At 40.4% G+C, this 21,369-nt stretch overlaps 1 protein-coding gene across 1 annotated transcript; it reads right to left on the bottom strand.

Moving 5' to 3' along the window:
• Window positions 1-70: 70 nt before the first annotated feature.
• Window positions 71-19,421, bottom strand: aff3 (AF4/FMR2 family, member 3). The gene is made up of 18 exons (XM_086145101.1): window positions 19,233-19,421; window positions 11,454-11,528; window positions 11,317-11,353; window positions 11,159-11,216; window positions 9,386-9,437; window positions 8,929-8,963; window positions 8,536-8,719; window positions 5,149-7,101; window positions 4,904-5,031; window positions 4,618-4,780; window positions 4,423-4,526; window positions 4,233-4,296; window positions 3,561-3,697; window positions 3,362-3,433; window positions 3,149-3,242; window positions 2,996-3,045; window positions 2,680-2,885; window positions 71-2,542 (listed from the first exon to the last, which is right to left on the bottom strand). Exons 1-18 carry the CDS (start codon window positions 19,302-19,304, stop codon window positions 2,421-2,423), a joined length of 3,606 nt encoding a protein of 1,201 aa, XP_086001227.1. The 5' UTR covers window positions 19,305-19,421; the 3' UTR covers window positions 71-2,420.
• Window positions 19,422-21,369: the final 1,948 nt, after the last annotated feature.

Genomic DNA, 21,369 nt, shown 5'->3' with positions numbered 1-21,369 from the left:
TGTCTCTGAGAACTGAACACCTCGTGATTTGACACTCCAAGTAGGTTGCAGTTGTGGAATGTTGCAGCACTGGGGGATGATGGGTTTCTGGTTGCTTCATGTTTGATTCTTTTCAAATCTTTGATGGTTAATTTGTGTATCTTCTTCTTGACACGTTTCTGGCGGCCCTGTTGACTGTATGCAACAAAGCGTTTGATGGTTCTGTGATTATGCCCCAAAATCTTAGATATCTCAAGAGTGCTGCATCAAAGACTTTTTACAATTTTTAACTTTTCAAAGTTAAATCTCTGTTTTGGTCCATTTTTCCTGAGGAGAATAATCTGCCAAATAATTATGCACACCTTGATATAGGATGTTGATCTCCATAGGCCACACTCTCCCTCATTACACAAATACACATAACCTGATATGTATGAAATCCAATAAGCATTCAAGTTTATACAGTTTTTAGTTGGAAATTATGGATAAGATTGTGATATGGTCAAATAATCACTTGCCTCATAATTGTGCACACAGTATAGTCTCATACACAACAAGCAAGTAAACTCTACCAAATGCATTGAAGAATAAACTTGTGAAATGGAAAGCCACATTCAAATCACAGCAATCCTATCTGGTATTACTTAACTACCATTCAAAGCTAAACTACCAACATCCACAACTTCTCCACAGCACTTAAAGATCAGACAAAATCTGATGAACTCTAAGATGTAGGCACCAATGACATTGAAATACACTCTTAGATTGAAAGGGTCACCATATATAAATTGTCAAGCTGCAATGACCTCAAGGCCATCATTAAAGAGGTAAGTTATCTTTTCTAGACAGATAGCTGTAAAACCTAATAGTCACTTACATTCACCTAAAATTCAGTCCTAAATGGAAACAGTTAGTAACACAGTGGTTTCTGCTTAAGGAGTAAATCTTGGGCCACACTATCAAAAAGCTCAACAATGTTTCTAACTTTAAACTGTACCTCAGTCAAGGTAACCTAAAACACCAGATTTTTCAGTAGTCGGCAGAGGAGAGATACAGTGAACTGCTGAACAGGGAAAGATAACCTCTCTCCAGATGGCCATTAAACACCATGTACTAAAACAAGGTAAAACAACAGGAAAGTCTGAATGGAAGTCATATATAAAGCCTATCAGTTCTTCAGGTCAGAGCCACAAGAACCGAAAAATCCTCTTATAAAAAAGGCAAAACGTCTTCAAGAAATTAAGCTGGTCCAGTTGCCATGATAAGCTTTATCAGCAAATGCCATGACTTGGATGGCTGAGAACCTACCCAAACATGCTCCATTGGAACCCAGGCAATCAAGAATAGTGGCTCACACACACACACACACACACACACACACACACACACACACACACACACACACTCACAAAGGTATTTCCACTGCCAAATGCATTGCCAGTGAAGAACACGACAGTAGCCACAACTGATGCGAAACGAATACTGTCAGCAATATATATATATGTATGTACTGTATAGAAATAATACTTTTACTTTATTTACCCCTACCTGCTATCTTTACATACAATGAAGCATGAAAAGTAGAAAAAGAAAAACAATATAAAATAAATTAAAACAATTTTATATTGGGATCATTTGCCTACAGTCTTTTGTGACTTGTTTCCTTATTCAGTAACCTTAGTAGTCACACCAAACAGACACAAGATAAACTTGCATTGAACAGACCTAAAATGTTGTCAAAAAGGTTTCCTAACATTTTATTTTTAAATTTTTCTCTCCTGCTCTCTCTCTCTTTTTGAAAAAATCAGTTACTCCAACAAATATTGCACAGTAAAAATGCATACAATTAAAAAAAATCATGTAAAAAATTACAAGACCTCAAAAAAATCATATCAGTTAAAGATACACACGACAATTAACCTCTGCGAAAAGTGGTATCCTTCAGCATCTTCTCTTTTGGCCCCACTGAAACAGTTCAGTGGGTAACAATTATTTCCAGGAAATTTAAAAAAAAGTCTTTGCACAAGAAATTGCACATACATCTGTATAGGAATCCTGTTTCTGATGCTATTGGACGTTTGGCAAATGATTAAATCCTTCACATCCACAGTATACATGACTGTCCGGTTTGGTCCAATGAGGAGGGGCAAGGTGAAAGCTGTTTGACTAGAACTTCAAGGATTCTTCCATAAACCAACCACAAAGGCAGAATCAGAGTTCAGGTGCTTTTTTCCACATTGGAAGACGCAGCTTGTGAGCACCAACATCCTATAAGGATGACAGGTTTTTGACTCCATTGGATTTCACCTATCAGCATTTCATATCGCACAGTATGAATGAGAACTATCATGTCCCCGGCACAAAACAATCTGCATCCCTTTGTCTCTTTGAAACGTGTGCTTGAGATCTATTTGGCAGGTTCAAGTGAAGCCCTCTTGTCGTTAGTTTATTTTGGCACTAATCCGTATCCACTGAAGTGCTTGTCTGGTATACTGGACTGCATGACCGATGCTACTGTGCAGTGTCAAGGGCCCAGACAACGTATTCAAGTAGTTGAAGAACTCTGAAAAAGAAAAACAGCACTCTCAAAATCCCAGTTCATCAGCTGTTTTTGAAAAGTGATTCACTTAAAGGTGTTGTCTGTTGAATAGGTGTGTTGCGACTCTCGCTTTGGCTCGCTGGACCGACAGACATCTTTACCTTTACTCTCACTTGCAAGGTTGTCTGCCACCTCCCAGTACTCGTAGCTGTAGAGGACACTGTTGGTAATGTTTAGGTGATTTGCTGCCATCTGGTGGATTCTTTGAGGAATGCTAATGAGAGAGGGGGAGGCGCTGCCCCCATGTGAACTCTGCCTGAGGTGTTTGGCATTTGGTGAGAGTAGGGAAGGGAGTCCCCCTGTGTCCCTGCAAAAGACAATATAAGCACAACTGAAGGAAATCACTCTTGTCTCAGCGGATAGAATGAAAAAAAAATGCAACTGAGGGCACACAATATAAATTTATTATCCACCTACTTCTCATTGTCAATCCAGCAGGATGGCATTGTAGGCACTTTAGGAGAAGTCTATAAAGACAGCAGAGAAGAGACAATATGTCATCCAAATGCTAATGTGTATACTGAACCTATCATCGTTCCATGACTTATTTTGAATGTGTCAATAATGTACCTTAAAATAGTCTAGCAGTACTTTGGAGTACTTCAGTGCATGGTCTTTTTTTAAACGAAACATCTGCCAGTAAAGGAGGGCGAGGCATCGAAAACTGTGGATTAACATACAAAAGTCGAAGATACTCAGAACCAAATGCAAATCATCCCCAAAACTCATGTCTTTCGGTCTGATATTTGATGGATGCAGCACAAACAGAGATGACAAACGCACCACAGAACTGCAAGCTGTTTATCTTCCTGTTTGGCTCCGGGGCCAGAGTGGCTCTTTAGCCTCATGGCGTACCTTGAGACATGGGACCGTTAACAACAGCTGTGTTATTGTGCTGTGCTGTGTAACAGCAAGTGTTATTGATGCGCTATGAGCATCTGTTTTTTCTGTCTCTCTGAACTACTAAGAATGTCTCATTCACCTTATAAGCTCCACTGTCTCTGAGTACATTGTATAGGGGGATTTTGCCTCAAGAGGCCCTTCCTCCATTGCCTTCCCACATTCCATGAAGGAGAGTGCAGCATCTACGTAATTCACAGCTTTTCCCAGTTTGTCCACCTGGGTGCAGGACAAACAGAGAGGAAAAGACAAGACAGAATTAAACATTTTTATTGTTTTTAACCATCGAGATTGTGATTAATATCTCATCTCCTTATTCATCGAAGTGAACAAAGCTTCATATGGAAGTTACAGCTTGCTTCAGTCAGTCACAGGTGCCTTCTACAAACTTGATAGGTCTGCTCTGCTCTCCCTCTAACAAAGTATGTTAAGTCCACGGCCTGAGGCCAATTGAGGACTGAGTTGTAATGGAAAGTGGTATTTTGAAGATTATCATACCCTTTTAAATAAGTAATAGATGTGTTTGAAGTCAAGAAAATAGTTTTCTTTCAGCTTTTTTTTCCTTTGTTTTGAATTGCACTTGTAAAAAAAAACAAGCATCTAAAAAGCATCTGTCAAATATCACATGAATAGGTAGCTGATATACTAAGACCTACAATTCTGGTATTTTCCACTCAGTTACAAGGTAAATATAGACCCTATTTGTGTAATTACTGCCAAACCATATATTGTCAAACGAGGGTAAAGGACTCACCATTGCATCTGCACGATGCTTCATCCTTTTGGCTTCATGTAAGTAGTACTCGGCATGGTGAGGACTAGAAACATACATATGAATATGAAGACCGGCACAGCCTGCGATTCATGGAAGGAAATCAACATGGAATTGTGTCTATGACAATGGCAGAGCTGAAACTCTATGTGGACTGTTTATTACAACTCACGTATCTTGTTTAGACATGGTCCTTATTTGTCCTGCACCATCCCAGGGCTCAGATGATGGCTTTGACAGTTTTGAGACTTTTACACATTCCATCTCCATCTTTGGCTGGCAAGAAAAGAGGTTAATTTCACCAGTAAGTTACTTGTACAGGGACTAGGACGACTTCAATATTTTCAGTGTCGATTTTTGCTGTTACCTTTACTGCAGAATCTCTATTTTTGTCTCTGTTCTTGTTGGTATGCATGTGATGCACCTCAGTGTTCTTTGTTTTGGAGGAAGGCTTGGTGGTCTCTGGGCTGTCAGACAGTGGAGACAGGGGAGAAAGCGGTCTCTTACTGTCTAGGTACTCCTCCAAGTACCTGCAAGTGTAAAGACACATAATACTGTCAAGTTTTCACACATAAAATATATATTAGAATTACTTTAGAAGTGTTCAGATGTGTATGTGGAAAGTAAACAAAAACACAGTGGTGTTTTCTTACCCGTTATGTGTTGTATCAATTGAAATGTTGTTCTCAGCTGAAAGACACGATGACGTTGTGTGGCCTGGGAGTTCTTTCTCATATGGAATGTTCTTCTTGCTTTCTCTGTGAGGAGCACCATTCTCCAACTGGTCACGTAAAAAAAAAAAACAAAACATGCATGGTTTGAGGAAATCACTTGATTTGAAGGCTCACTTTTCAAACAAAAAAAACACTAATTATATTTAACAAAGAAGAAAAGCGACCTTGCGTTTTCTTTTTCCTTCTCTTGCCACAGATGTTTGCATATACATGTGTTTCATAGCCTCTCTTTGCCTCTCCTTTGTTGATGAGGAAGCAGAGGAAGATGAAGAGATTTTGGCAGCGGACTTGACGGCACTGTCAGGGACTCTTCTGAGGAGACAGAGGTCAATCTGCACCACCAGATTTCTAAGTCCACGCTGGGAAGACGCTGTGGTCTGATCACTTCGCCCAAAAGGAACCAATGTGTACAGTTTCTGTGTTCCCTCACTGTGCTGCTCCCCCTCTATCAAGTTACCTGAGGTTTGAGCTCTGGGGGGCAATACTTTTGGCTTGTTGGCATCAGCCCTGCCTGGCCCTTGTTGGCCTCTGTTGTCGAATCTCTTGGGGTGAGAAGAGTCTGCAGCAGCCCGAGTGATGTGGCCCTGATATTCAGATTCTGAGTCAGAGCTTGAAGAGGCAGAGGATGAGCGTGATTGCCTTTGAGGAGTGGAGATACATGAAGGGGGAGAAGGGTCCCGTGATTCCTGTCGCTCTTCACTTCTCCCTCCCTTCTTAGTCTTGTCGTTGGAGTGTGATTCTTCTTGAAGGCTGTGTCGCTCTGTGTCAGTAGGCAGTGTAGCCTTGAGTGTCTGCCATCTGTGTTTATGATACTGCTCCTGAGTCCTTCTGTTTTCCCCTCTTTCTCTCGTCTCTCTCCTCCTCTGCCTCTCTGTTTGTCCCACCTCTTCCTCTTCCTCGTCCTCTTCTGCTGAACTGTGGATCCAGGGACGTCTCAGTAGCTGCTCCTCCGCCAGCCTCTTGTCTTCCTTTCTCTCCTGTTCCTTCCGTTGTTTGTCCCAGTATCGATCCCCCTTTTTCTCCTGTTTTCTCCCCTTGGCTTGAGCGAGATGAGCTCCTCTCGGGTTCACGTCCCGTTGCTTGTGCGATGTTTTGATTTGATTAACATGCGCAAGATTTGTGGCTTTAGCCTCCCAGGATTTGGCTGTAAGCTGCAGGCTAGGGCTGCATCTAGAGCTGCTAGGAGTTTTAGAGACAGATTTAGTATGAGAACTTTGGCCGGCACTGGTTTCACGACAAGCTGGATCTGAGAGTCTCGTTCTTGTTGGGCTTAGTCGAACCGGAGGTTGGGGTTTGTGGTTGGAGCTGCCCTTGGATATGCCTTCCTGGTTTTGTTCAAAATGAGGTGTTTGTTTAGCTTTAGAAGCCTCGGTAAGTCTCTTCGAGCTCGGATGTGAGTTAGACCTGGGTTTTGATGTTCGGCGGTGATTATCAGTAGAACTTAAAACTCGAGAAACTTTGGGTTTGTTTTGATTTTGATCTTGCTGCTGTGTGGATTTAGACTTGGGCCTGTGCTGATGAGGTGTCTCAGGGTCGGTGCTGTTTACTGGCTTACCCCTGTTAGACGACGGGTTAGTCCATAACCTATTTTTTGTTCTGTGGGGAGTGGTTGTTAGGTTTGATGGTTTTATCTGATTTTGACTCTGGACATCAGAGTAGTGACAATCACGTGATTTGGGAAAACTGGGACTTGGACTTCTTGGGGGGTCACTAGGGATATGTATAGGACTAGAACTATGGCTAGCTCTTGGACTCCCACCTGGACTATGGCAAATACTGGGGACGGGACTTTGGATCGGGCTGTGCCTTCCACTGGCGCTGGGACTCGGACAGGTGCTGGGAAATGGGCTTGGGCTGGGGCAGAAGCTGTAACCAGGACTCGGTACAGGGCTGATGATGCTGTAATTAAACTGTGGGCTGGGAATGGGGCTTTGGCTAGGGCTATACTCTTGATTGCTGTCCCAGCAACTAGTTGGAGATGGGGCTCGTTGGTAAGGAGGGGAAGGCAGCCGTTCTGGAATGCACCGGGGAGGATAATGTCCACTTCTAGCAGATTTTTTCAGTGACTTCTTCAGCCACTTATCCAATTGCCACTGGGCAGCTGAGGGGTGATCATTCTGGGGAAAAGAATTGCAAATATTATTCTTACAGAAAATTAAATTGAACCATTAACATATCAACAAGCTGTTGGAACAAAACATGTATGTATGCTGACACACAGTGAGGCCTGATAGACACGGTGAGGCATGAACTACAAAGAGGCAATGTGTTATATTCAGCTGTGTCATATATCTTGCACAAAAACAACCGGATTTCTATTTCAAAACAGCCATCCAAATGCACAGTACCAACAACATTTTGCAAAGATTTCATTAACTTTTGGTCCTGAAGTTAATAAAATGGCAAAGTTGTGACTCACATTTAAAAAAATGTTGGTTCACCATAAACCTGAGGTGACATAACATCTTGGGAACTTACTCTACTTTCTCCCTACAGTTGCTCCAGTCTACATCTGGGGTTACAGTAGCTCAGTCCCATCCAATTATGCCAAATGACTCGCTCAATGTTTGCTTAGCAAACAACTGGCCTTGTAACCAAAGCAATGAGAAGAAGTCATGCGAGAGAAGGCGTTTTAAATCTAAAAAAAATGTGCCGATACTCACGACTTGAGAGCAGGCTTCCTCCCTGATCCATTTTCTCTGTCTCTCATATTCTCTTTTTCTGACCAGGGCTAAATTAAACCTCCCGTCCTCAAGTGAGCCCCCTCCCTGGATCCCTTGCCCTCTTTCCAGTGAAGACACTACATCTCTTGTACTGTCTTGACTGCCCTCCCTCCTTCTCCTCTGTCCCTCCCTCTCTCTCTCCTTCCTTCTTCCTACCTGTAACTTTAAATTTGCTGCTTCCACAGCTCGACCCCCTTCTCTTCCTTTGGAGACGCTCAAACTCTATAAATGAAAAACACATGGTGCACACCCTAACCCCTCCATATACTTTGCTCCCTCCCTTTCTATAGGGGCCCAATGTGATGCATGTTTAGTAATATGGTCTACAGGGCCTTCCATTCATAAAAGAGAAGGTGGGTTCCCCTGAAATTCCCCAAATTTTAGACCAACCCCCACAATACCCCACACCTCCAGAAGTCCGTCATGCCTACCATATTTCATACCCTCAGCACCAAGCTATGTTATTCAGTATTTATCTAGTAAAATCCAAGTAATTCACACTACCGTCTGCACTGTTTTGAAAAAGGCATCTTTTGTAGATTTCATCATGGACACAATTCTTTCATCTCCCAAGAGCTTTTCCTCTTTAAGACTCCGCTTGTTGACATGACACCCAGGCATTAATTCCCAAAGCTACCACAGCACCTCCACCCCCTTCCCATCCTCCTTCTCTCCGGCTCACAGGCATTCCTCATTCCTCTGTCCCTCCCAACACCTGATGTCAACTGCCTTCAGGCCACCAACTCTGGGTCAACGGTTGACCCAGAGCCACACATCATAGAAAGACAGTGAAGGCAGTAAAACTAGACTGTGATACAGCATCTGTACCTCCTTGCTGCTGCACAGGGGCTGTGTTTTGGCAGGCGAGGCAGATCTTGGGTGAGCAACTGGGCTGGAACTCTGGGAATGAAGGCTACTGCTGCTTGACTCTGCAGTGTTGTTTGAGCCCGATGAGTCTGAGCTGGAATGTCTCACTCGCCTGCCATGTGTGTGCGTTCGCTGTGCTGACAGGCTGTAGTTCAACACACATAAACACCAGAGAGGGGTCAGCAGACGTACACAGCAAAGTGGAAGACACACACACACACACACACACACACACACACACAATAATACACTAAATGCAATTATTCTAGCAACACAGAGCTACAATTACATGTTTATACAAAGAAACACGGGCAAAACACACAAGAGCTCGAGTAAACGCATGCGTTTGACTACCTGTGTCCATCCCAGGTGGCTGACTCATGAGTTGCCTTCGGGCGTGCAGGGTAAAAACAATAACAGCAAAAAAATAAAAAAAGTCAAACCACAGTAGATCAGTTAACAATTTCCTGTATGTAATGTGTTACCACTGCTGCTAATCTGTTACTATAATTAGATGGAAATAAGTAGATATTTCCCAGCTCACTGCACATGTGAGTCTGTTCGCTTCCACACATTTGTACGTGTGCATTTTCACAGAACTGAAAACAACTGGAAAAACACACCTCCAAATGAGAGTTACCAAGAGCTACAGTCATAGGTTTGAGCATTCTCTTGCTACCACAAATATGCACAAAACCATTTAAGCATGCAGCTCTGAGGTTATAGCTATTGTTAAAGAAACCTGTAACATAATGGGAATATTAGGGCACAACATTATGTACTGGCTATGGGAAAATATGAAAAGTTTCACCATTTGTGTGTCATCTTCATCACTGCTCAGCTTCAGGTCATCTGCAAGCATGCTGTGAAACACACAATACCGAGAATGGTCTGTTATACATGAGAACATTCTGTGTAGGTTGAGTTCCAAACTTTTCTCATGCTTTTGGGAACTCATTCTTTTCCACTATACGTTGGGGTTTTAGATTAGATTTCATTAAACAAATATGAACCTTTTTTTACTGCCAAAAATAGGAATGACTAACATTGAAATTGTAGTTTTCCCTCATTTTTATTATTGCATTACCCCTTTATCACAGTCAAGCTAAAGTTTCCGCAGTTGATTTTTAGAGGACTTTTGGAAAAAGACTACTCATTTTAATTCTTAATTTCTGTTTTTGTACTTGTGATTTGAGGGCACTGGTTGCACTTTCTAACTATAGGTAATGAGATGCACATTTGGTGGTTACTTCCCCTTCTGACAAGAGGAGCTGCAGTTGAGTCAGGTGGACCCAACAAGGCTTGATGAATCACAAATATAAAACAGCATATTAGAAAAGAAAACATCATTAGTGTCCAACACATGCTTTGGAAAAAAAAATAGTGCCGCTGATGAACTATGATGCATTTTGTAACGCACAGTTGCACAATTGGCCCGGTTCAGTGATCTCCCCAAAGTTCATAAATCCAACCACAAGCAAAAAAAAAAAAAATGGAAAATTAGAATGATTCATCTTTTCCCTCTACTTTCTTATCACTGTATTCTTCTGTCACAAAGCTAAGGTGAACAATAAAGATTTCAATGAGCAAAAGTTCAATTTATGACATAAAAACTTAAATCTAAACATTTCATTTAATTCATTTTGACTGGAAAAACAGTCTACAAACTGCAAAGGGTTATATAAGCCACTATATTGTTATCTAATTCACAATCCAAAGAATGTGCAGCATGTTCATGTGCAAATGTATCAAGTCCAAATACTTGCTGTTAAAGCTGTTAAAACTAAATAGTAAATTGTTAATTAATTGTTAATTCATAACATTTTGAAAGGGTCAATGCCTCTTTAATTAAAGGGTCATTTCAATATTTTTTTTACATTATCTGATTTTATTGATAACTGATTTACTGCAAAACATACTCAGTATTAATGCATAAGGAAAAACATTAAAATATTTTGGTAAATTTCATTCGTTGTAAAACAAAAACAGCAATTAGTACATTATTAATCCCTCATGGGGAAATTTGTTCACTAAATTTAACATACCATGAATGAATCATGAGCAGCTGCTGTCCATTAGAGTCGGGGGGGGCAGTTTGGGGTTCAGTGTCTTGCTCAACAACACATTGACACACTTGGGGGAGACAGGAATTGAACCAGGAATGTTCTATTCCAAAGACTATTGGTCTACCTCCTGAACCACACCGTCCCCTTTAATTCAGCTTATATAACAAAACATGTGTTTTACATTAAAATGAGGAAGTAAAGAGTGAAAACACAGGAGCTCATCAGTCTCCACTGACAGCTTTCAAGAATGTGAACTGACTTTTGACCCCAGCGACGCTGCGTAATCTGAAACACTAAAACTATTAGCTAACTGAGGATACTCCTACCCGTCTTTGCTCTGTTGCTGTGTTTTAAATACATTCCCTGTGGTTGTACAAATGAGGATGTTCAAGATTTATATCTAGAAGAGTACCTTTGAAGACTACATCAGTTATGTGTGTAATCATTGTGTACGTGCCACAGCTGCAGTTCAGGTTTAATGAGCTTCAGTGGGTCATGTTTCCTCATGTCCGACTTACGATTTGTGAGGCGCCACATGTGGGTGACGGGTCATTCGTAGCTGAGCATCCCCCTGACCTGTGATAGAGCGAGTGTTGAAAATTTAACAAAATTGTGCATTAGCCAAGCACGACTTAAATTATTGCACAGTGCATGAAACACATGTTTAGAGACATACCTTGCCTTTGGTGTGTTGTCGTTGTCTGCTTTCTGTCCTGCAGAACAAGGGGGACCACAAGAAGAAAGGGTATAACCTCAAATTTTGCAGCAAATAATTAATTAATATTCAAATATTTATACACCACATGCACATACCTTCAGGTTGAAAAGGTTTCGCTGTGCCTGGTCACCCCCTAAGGCTTGCTGGGATGGCCAGGACTGAGTCATGTCCTGTGGAAAGGAAGGAGGCCACTGTGATTGATTAGCCTCACAAACAGAATGGCTGGGCTTCCTAAATCTGTCATTGGAACTCTTATTCTTTCATTTAGAAGTAACCTGCTTATCTCTTTTTATTCCCACTGATTTCATGTAGAGAACAACAGTTGACTCATGCTGTCATCACTGCTGCTTCTGAGTGGGTTGAAAATCAAGGTGTGAATAAATGTTGTAATTTCATGTCACTTTTATTTACATCCCCTCATTATTGAGTGGTTGGTTGCTCTGTTCAGCGATTCAAAATTGCTGTGCATTTTTTTTTTCAGATGTGAGAATTCCTCTTGAAGAAAGACAGCTCTAGAAATTGTAATAAAGACAGTAGCTCTGCAAATGTCTGTGCAACAACTGTTCCATCGATTTGGTATGTCAGCAAATTACCTCAAATAAATTCAGAGATTTAGAAAAAAAGAATGAAGGCAGTTTCAATTTGAAGAGAATAAGTAAGTTACCACTTGTCAACTTGGGGAGATACCCTTATTAGAATGAGAGTTTAAAACCCCTCATATTTGTGTATTAAAAGAGACAAAAACTTTTAAACCATATCATTCACAGATCTGACATTTTTCAGCTTCCAATGTGTGGGGCTTCAGTTAATCCACAGCAACAATGTCCACAAAGGCAGAAATTGATACTATATTATAAATATGGATACCATACAAGACCAAGTTCATTTTTCATATTATTTGATCTGCTGGTGTATTTTATCAGCTGGTTGGTTAAGGAGAATGTGGTGATATTTTTCCTGCATCAGAGCACCACATCATGTCACCAACTCATAGATTTCAAGGCGAAACTCCCAAAATGATCAGTTTCATAACTCACTTTCTTTAATATTTTTACAAATTTATAGACACGCCTCTGCTGATTTTCCAAATACATCAGGAAATGCTCTTTGGTGTCTTCAATTAGACTTAAAATACTAGTTAAACAGACAAAAACAAACAAACAAACAAACAAACAAACACACAAACAAAAATTGTTGACCCCAAACTGCACGTGGTCTGACAGGGAACTGAAGAGGGGTTGATGTATTTCCTCTCACACGTCCACCAGACGAAGCTCAATGGAACAGTGATTTTGCTTTTGTCATTTTTTTGTAAATGCATATTCTATTCAATCTGCATAACTGTCTCAAACTCACAGTATAGAATCAGACATGCAAAAACCATGTACTAAACCATGTACCAAAAACATACTGCCTCCCACTGGGCACACCTGTGTGAATGTTTGTATTGAGATTTTTTGGCATTTGGTTATGGTTGAAAATATTAATGCAAATACAGCAGATGTGAAAATGCTTTATGTGCCTTTCCCTCCTGAAGGGAAAAGCCGAAAGAAGAAGAAGAAGAAGACCAAGTTCTAACTACATTGAAATAGTATATGGTGACTCCTCATCTGATTGTGCTTCAGTCCATATTTCACTACCCACTCCACAATTTTACACCTAGTCTCTGAAAGACCACCGTTTTGTATTTGTTATACAGCCAAATAGATCCATCGTGCAGTCTTAGCTGTTGCTCTGATTTTATTCTCTGTCGATTAGATTGCCCAGAGTCACCCACACCCAAACTAGAGCCTGGGACTTTGAAAAAAAAAAAGGCCTAATTTTTCATCACAGAGATGGCATGAGAGTTGCTAAACTGCCAAAGCAGTGTTTTATCGTCTCCAACGTCTGATGATTTGCGTGTGCGTTGGGGAGTAGTGGACAGAGTGCTGGTCAGAATGTGAAGTAACACATGTGCAGTGTCAGTGCCAAACTGAGAACCAGTTAATTGCCTCCAGAATTGTTGCATGCTACTGTCTTGAGAATTGCTCTGCTGCATGACTTCACACTCGATTGATTCTGTTGGCTTATCAAAAATGTTAAACGCAAATTAGCTGCCAGCAATTGCAAAACAGTCAACAGGAAACTCTGTATTTGTTCTTAAATTGCTTTGGCGTATCCAAACGTGATAACATGGACAGAAGGACGGCTGATAGTTGTACCCGTATTATGAGGTTGTCATTGGGTGAATTGGAGCAGTCTGAGCAGGTTCCAAGACATGAATGAATCCTTGCTGTTGTTAAACACAGTGTCCAAACACGCTAATAAAAAGGATGGTGAGACAACTGTCACTTGGCGCAGGGAAAATATTCTAATTGAGTTGTCAAGTTATCCTTTGTTTGTAGCTCCTGTGTTGAACTTGCAGATCCTGAAATTACGAGTGACCCTCTACTCTGAACCCTCATTCACATATAATGCATCTTCTCAAATCAGCAGCAAAACAGCATCTGATTTGAAATAGAAATAGAATTGGTGGTTACTGGGAAAATGAATTGAATGGTTGTTCATCTCTATATGTGGCCCTGCAATCGACTGGTCCAGGGTGCCCCCTGCCTCTCACCCAATGATAGCTGGGATTGGCTGTGGCATCCCCGTGACCCTGAATGCAGGATAAGTGGTAGATAACGGGTGGATGGATGGCTACTGGGAAATTTGATAAACACACACACACATGCTTTCACTCATATGTTCATGGCTGTAATATTTGAATAAGCAGCCTGATAGTCCTTTGTCTGTCCATCAAGGCTATACCCAACACACTGGAAACATAATGTTTTGTGCAAACATCATGAAATCTTTTTTTAAATTACAACAGTTGATTAAGTCTTTATAGGATTGCTTTTCTGTACTTTTAATTTGTGTATTTTCACTTTTTGGAGAAATTCAGCATCGCATTATTTCTTATTGTCATGTATCTCCGGGATTCTTGTGATCTGGACTTCAGTTTTGACATCATTTAACTTGTTTATTTGTTTACTGGGCTGTATGTATGTTCTTAGTTTTATTGTCTTATAGTATTTTCCTGTTTTACTTGAATAATTGTTGGTTCTGTGCTTATGTCCTGTCCTGTTTTGGTCCTCTTGCAACACTGATATACCATTCTTCTTATTTCTTCCAGATTCAAGCCAATCTGCTTTCTTCCTGCCCTCAAGTTGTTCCTATCTCTCATGTTGTGCATTTTAGTTGAGTTTGCTTCTTTGTCTGTAGAAGCATGTCTTGCTTCTACACTTTACTTCTTTGGCAGATGTTGTGAGTTATTTCCAGTGTTCTTCTTTAATCAATTTGCCCAAAATTTTGCACGTATGTACACTTTATGTTCTGTTCCCGCATTCATCTTCGGCTTCTTGCTTTTGCTTTTGTTCAATGTTACATGAAACATCAGCCTCAAGTTCTGGCTCACTGTTTCCTGTCGGGTATTCATTCTCACTCGACTGTAACAGTCAGACTAGTTGCATTCACTGTTTATGCAAAGTTAAGGTCACTGTGGTATGTCATATCCTCTGAGTAAAATTGAAAAATAGGCAACAATGTGTCAAAAAATAATGGAGCAGTTTTAGATATTTACACCCACAATGTTGTATCACAGTTAAGGTGATATGTGATTTTTTTTTCTATTCCAACCACAACCGAATGCTAAATAATCTAATATCGTGCGCGTCTTTAAAGACCGATTCCCTGCTGCATCTTGAAAGAGAGCATTACCTCATTTTTCACAAGCGTGAAAGGTGACTAAAAGGTTCACTCTTTTTCTCTCTTCCCGCCCTTTGCATCAGGCCCCGGAGGGCCAATATTTCCTCTGCTCATCCTTTCACTTCATTATCTTTCTTCTGTCAGTTACCAAGGACACACACCAGCCCTCACCCCCGTCCTCTGCCAACAACAACAGGTACTCCCCTTGGAGGACTCATGTGTTGCTATCTTTCTCATTCTCTCTGCCTCCTGTTCTGTATTATTTTCAACATTTTTTAATCCAGCGCACTATGGTAGAGGAAGCCATATTTTTCAAAGGTGATTGCTATCACGCCAAATTGGCTGGTGAAATATCCCAATGCGGAAATATGTAACAGCAATGCTATGTTATATCTAGGGTGGTTAAGGTGGCATTGCATTTGGGATAATGGAGTCTTGAAACCTGTTTAACGACTGTACAATTACATAATTACTGACAGGACCATATAATGATCTATCACAGGAATTCCATTTGAAATTCTTATTTTAACTGGAATAGATTCTCCTAGGCACACAGGTTGAGGAAAAGGACAGACGCTTTGGCATTAAGGAATACACAAAACCGAAAAATCAGACATTTTCTCATAACTCTGTACCCAAAGAATGCTGATGAACTTTCTTAGTCCACAAAAGAGTTGCAGAGTTTCACGTAAAAATGTGTTAAGAGGTTCAAAATAAACCACTGATATGAACTGTCCGCATGTCCCTCGTAATCCAAGCGTCTTAAAACAACACATGCTGACTTGAAAACATAATTTACGCCAAGGTTTATGCAGAATTATGTGCACATTTAAAATATCAAGACCTGACTTATTGTAATTGATCATTTCAATTAAGGTTATTTGGGTAAGCTGGAGCTAAGGGACCTTATCTGAATTGTCTTTGGAGCTGGGATTAGTGTGTTAGGTGAACTATTGCTTTAATTTGAAATACAGCTGTTTTTAAACATGATGTAATCATTTGAGTTCAAGACTTACTTTAGGAGTTCATCATATCAACTTGTTCCATCTCCCATGTCTCTCTCATTGGATCGAGGGAAGCATCTTTGAGCGATGATAAGCTGAAATATTAAAGGGGCCCTGGAAGTGGATCAACATCACAAGTGGAATGTCTGGCCTGGAGGTATCTAACATGGGTTTTCCATGGGAGTATTTTTTTTCCCCTTTATTTTATTAAAGAGAATTAAAGAGAATGACTTAAAGGTACAAATGATTTGTAGTGAAGAACTGTAACTTTTTAAATAATGTGTAGACACTGCCTTTGATTTGTTGCAAATAAAATATGATGAAAGAACACGCCAACTTGTTTTTTATCATGACCCTTGAGGTAAGACAAGAATCTCAACACGGAGGCCAGTCAGCCAAACCCTACTCAGAAAAGAATCATTTTAGGAATAGTCTGTATTTCATCTTGTGCACAGACATGACAAAGATGGGATTAGATTTGTTAGAATCACAATCCTATTTTTGAGGGGGGGGGCAGCTGGCTTTTTTTTTTTTTATAAATTAATCGCAAATAATAATAATAATATATATATATATATATATATATATATATATATATATATATATATATTTTTTTTTTTTTTTTTTTTAAAACAAATGAAACTAAAGACAAGGTGCAGCGAGGTGTTTTAGTAAATTATTTCCGGCTACGTATTCACTTCAAAAATGACAATGTGTCGTAATATTACATTCCATTAGGATACTATCGTCTGTTTTTAGCAAACTAGTGGAAGTGGGTGTGTAGCTCATTTCTGCATAAACAAAGTAAAGACAGGCATCTATCACAGCTAAACCTTTTAGATCGAAATAGCATCAAATATTTGACCTAATTTGAATTTACAGCGTCAGGGCTTGAGTGGTGTGCTGAATAAATAACCACACAGGAAGTATGACAAGTAGATGGGGGAGGGAATGCAACAGTCTGTCCGTGAGACCCACTCCAACCTAGGATGAGAATTCTTGCAGATTTTTTTTGTCTCTAATTTTATTGGAGTATAGAGAGTAGATCCTGTTAAATTAATGATATCAAGGTTTATCAATAGATTTGAAAATGGGTTTGAAAGTGGGGCGTAAACTAGATCCCTCATAAACCGGTGAAAGTTATTAGCAAAAGTTACTCACCACACTACTAGTTAGCACAAGAAAAAAAGGATTCTAAGTTTCATTGTTCTTTTAAAGGTGAAAACCAATCCACTCCCAGCTTCTCGGATATAAAGCTTTGACACTTTTCACAAGATAATTGGTCGCACAGAACTTAACAGTAGAAGTTATAAAACCACTGAAGCATATAATGATCATATAAAACACACCGAAATGATTGATAATGAAAGCGATCACTCAGATCTGTAAGTGAGATGCGGGTGACTTTCCCAGCAGAACAAAATGACTTGCTAAAATGAATCTTCCAAACCTTGCAAATGACTTTAACCTGAATTTAAAAAAACTATTAACTGCAATTTCACAAATAGAATAGTTTATAGTATATAGAATAGTATTCATCTGCATCACTGCACATTGTCAACTAAATTACTGCTACCATGGGTACTACTATAATTTCTATTTTTAGTTCTATAAGGAGTAATTAGAGTTATTTTAGGCAACTGTTGCAAAAAAAGCAAAGTGAAAGGACGAGTTTACCCCAAGAATATCTTTGGCACAGACCTTGTGCTGGCTTCTTGTCACCTGTGTGAAGAGCAGGATAAAGGTGAAGAACATCACCGGAAGTTGAAACTTGAAGACAGTTACAGGAAGTATATCTAAACATGACAAGTTATTAGTTTGAAAAAGGCAACCGGGGGGTTGGGTGAGGGTTGAAGATTTTTTTTGAAACAAATATCTTTGTGCATCTATATCACAGTAATCTGTGTGATTTAAAAGAGTAATAATAATGCTAATTAAATCACCCTTTCATCTTTTATTCCCTTTCTGTTGCCAACATGACTCGGTCCAGCCCTCTACAGTTAACCTTACAGCCACTACACTTGAACAGGAAGAGAGGAAGAACAGAGAGAATGTTGATGCTGGCTGGTGACTCATATCTTAGAAATCACAGCTGCAGACGATCAGATGGATGCCGATTCTGTTGTAAGAACATTCTCTTTCCATCCACATTGGGCAACTCTCCTCCCCCCGTTCCTCCATTTTTCTCCCTTCAGCTAAAATTCACGGTGCCAGGGTCGACAACAACCCCGTTGTTCAAGTATTTAAATAAAGTATCCGTACATGACATATGACACTGACTTGTTTTTCCTTCTCACCTCGTGCGTATACGTGCGGGTGCTCTCTTTGAGTCCAGTGTGAAATCTCTCAACCGTGTTGCACATTTTCACAAATTAATAGTAAGCCCTGTCTCACCCGGTATTATTTTTGATAACGGCATCATAAGTTTTGTCTTTTGCTTTAAACTGTATTCTACATGATTCTCTCCATTACTGACAATTTCCCGCCCCAATGTTCTGTTGGTTTTGCTTTCTTTGGTGCCATCTGTGCAGCATGGATACAGACGGTGCACAATTTGTGCAAAGTGTTCGTTTGAGTGTGTGAGAGACTCTTTTTGCCGGCGTGACTCACTAAGGTCACCTTTTGAATCGTGGACTTTATGCCAGCGGATGGGAAACCATGTGTGAGTAAGATCAGCGCTGCCACAGTAAGTGAGGGCGAGCTATGAGGCCGCGGGTGCCTGATTAAAAACATAAACACAGACATGATATGTTTTACCTCACTGTGTGCATCCACAGGCAAAGTCAGGCTTCCTTGGTTTACACTCACAGGCCCATTGCTTTAATTACTATCATGTGCAATATGTTTCTCACCTCCATATCCTCTAGCATTAGAGGATGTGGTGCAATACCCTGCTGAATGACCCCCCCTGGGAGTGAGCAAAATAACACCTGTAACAAGCAACATGCAAGTACACTATTCACCACCTGTTACATACTTGGAATATCTGCAATTCAGTGCACTTCGTCACCATGAAACCACCGCCTCTAAATATGAGGTCTGTGCCATGAACAGCACAGCTTTACTTGGTTAAGAGCCAATCGGGCTACATGAAGACAGTCGGCACCACACATTGGAAAATACTCCATCCGTCTCCCTCACCTGAGAATTTGCGCATCTGAGCAAAAAAAAGGCGATGGAAAGTTTCCCTCTGCCACTGAGAACAGTAGGCATGGTTTCCGAGTGGTTAGAGCTCCATCTCAGGCAGGACGCGCCTTCTGAGCAGCCGCTACGTTACTCCTCCGTGAGGCGATGACAGACCGGCTCTTGACTGGAGGATCCGCCGCCTTGATGCTGTGGGGACGCGCCGTGCGATGTGTGTGCGTGTGTGAAGGAGGGAGACAGGGTGCGATGTAGGCGGGCCGGTAACGTCAGAAATGACACACGCACAGTGCCGTGGAGAGATCACGACTCAGTGGCCTTGTGGATGATGCGCAGCGCCGCCGCCGCCGTTGAGACGCTACTTTGGAACTGCGTAATGAGACCGACACCGGTGTTACCGGCTGCATGATAAACTTCTGTCGGCGTCAGACCGTGGCGTCACACAACCCTGCTTTTAGACCGTGATCCTCCTTGAAAAAACAAAACAAAAACAACCCAAAACAAATTAAAAGGCGTCAGTGCACACACGCACTTCCTTTCACTATTAATATCAGATAGTGACTCCTCCCCTCACAAAAATCAAAATAAACAATACGAAAGGAGTCAGTTCACAAGCTCGCACACAGACACACACGCACGGCACCGTGATAAAGGCTCACTGTCAATTAAAAAAAAATGTTGTTGTGAAAAATGAATGTTTGAACTTCTCTCAGTAAAGGGATGCGCCTGCATAATGTGGTTTTTACTCTAACTGATGGCAGTAAACATTGTCTCTGAACACAGATAATCCGATCCAAGAGGTTGGAGCTACACACATCATGTGTGACATCACAAGTGACAAAATCGTGATTCGATGCGCGGACAACACTGGTGTTATGGAAAAACATGATATGCCCGGTCTTGTCGAAATCTTCTGGGCGTTGCAACATGACTCTCTCTTCCGAAAAAGGAATGACCTGAGTTCCCGAATATAACTTATATTTGGAAACTCCCCACAGGTCCTTAGAACTGAAGAAGCCTCTGAAGAAGAGGCGAAACGTTTTCAAGAGAAGCAATTCAAGTCAAGTTGCAACGACAAGAAGATTTCGACAAGAATTCACCATGACCTGGATGACTGAGAACCTCCAAAGACATGATATGCTCATATCACCAACACTGAAACTTGACAATCTTTATCCAACACTTATATATTAACATATTCCCCATTTTATTCATTTATCTATTTCGTTTAATGAGAAAGTTATTTTTTAATTTCAATGCATTCCATATATGGTTATTTACTGTATATGGCTACATATATTGGCAGATATTTACACTGTATTTGAAAGAATCTGAACGGCTACAGAGTGAGAAAACGGGAATATTCAGATGATTAAAATGCATTCTTGGTTGAAGGTTGTCGCTGGTTAATACAATCTGTGTTATACTAACTTTTTTTGAAATAGTCAAGCTAAGTGTTGTTTCTTTGTGTGAAGATTCTGGATAACACAGGTCTGTGACTGAAACCATTTAATGCTCTGGGACATAATTGAATCTCATGGCTTTCACTTTGGCTACAATCCTTCACTGTTGTTGCAGAAAATATATGTCTGATCATCTGTAGTTGTTACATCTTGGCATTGCCTCCTCTTTTAGGCCATCCATTATTCCACTTAATGCATTCTGGCTTGTTTGCATGGATTCTACCTTGTCATGATAAAATATGACCTGTCTTTCCGGTTTACAGGGCTCTTGGGGAAACCAAGGGGGGATGTAGAGTGTGACAAATGGACCTGGATATATTTTAAATGAATTGATTTTTGGCATCATATATGGGGTCAAAACAAACTTAACTCTATGAAAATCCAAAAAGCACAGAAATTAAATCATGATAGATGATGATTTAATGACTGTAGTTTTAATCATTTTCTTGTTCCAACACACATATTTTCATTCGAGACTATATCCCTCAAATTGTTGTGCTCTCTGACGCAGCTTTTGAAAATATTTACAGTTAACTGAATTTGGGAATTGGTTTGACCAGTGTAACTGTGAAACCAAAGAAACTCCTGTTTATTTAGGAAAACTGTAAACATGACTACAGAACAAATGCCAGATAAGCGTATTGAGTGTCAAGCTTGTAGAGCACATATGGATA

Source organism: Fistularia commersonii, chromosome 4 (genome assembly GCF_037954325.1).
Source record: "Fistularia commersonii isolate RoL2024-O1a breed Wild chromosome 4, RoL_Fcom_v1.0, whole genome shotgun sequence".
NCBI lineage: Eukaryota > Metazoa > Chordata > Actinopteri > Syngnathiformes > Fistulariidae > Fistularia > Fistularia commersonii.
The sequence above is the reverse complement of the archived record's forward strand: the minus strand, read 5'-3'. Positions and strand labels throughout refer to the sequence as shown.

What these genes read in the sequence shown, in the direction of transcription:
- aff3 (XM_086145101.1), bottom strand. Translation starts at nt 19,304, where the DNA reads ATGCCTACTGTTCTCAGTGGCAGAGGGAAACTTTCCATCGCCTTTTTT. An exon ending in GAAACCTTTTCAACCTGAAG is followed by an intron (nt 11,354 to 11,453) that starts GTATGTGCATGT and finishes CTTGTTCTGCAG; the next exon opens with GACAGAAAGCAGACAACGAC. An exon ending in CCCTGTGCAGCAGCAAGGAG is followed by an intron (nt 7,102 to 8,535) that starts GTACAGATGCTG and finishes TCTTTTCCCCAG; the next exon opens with AATGATCACCCCTCAGCTGC.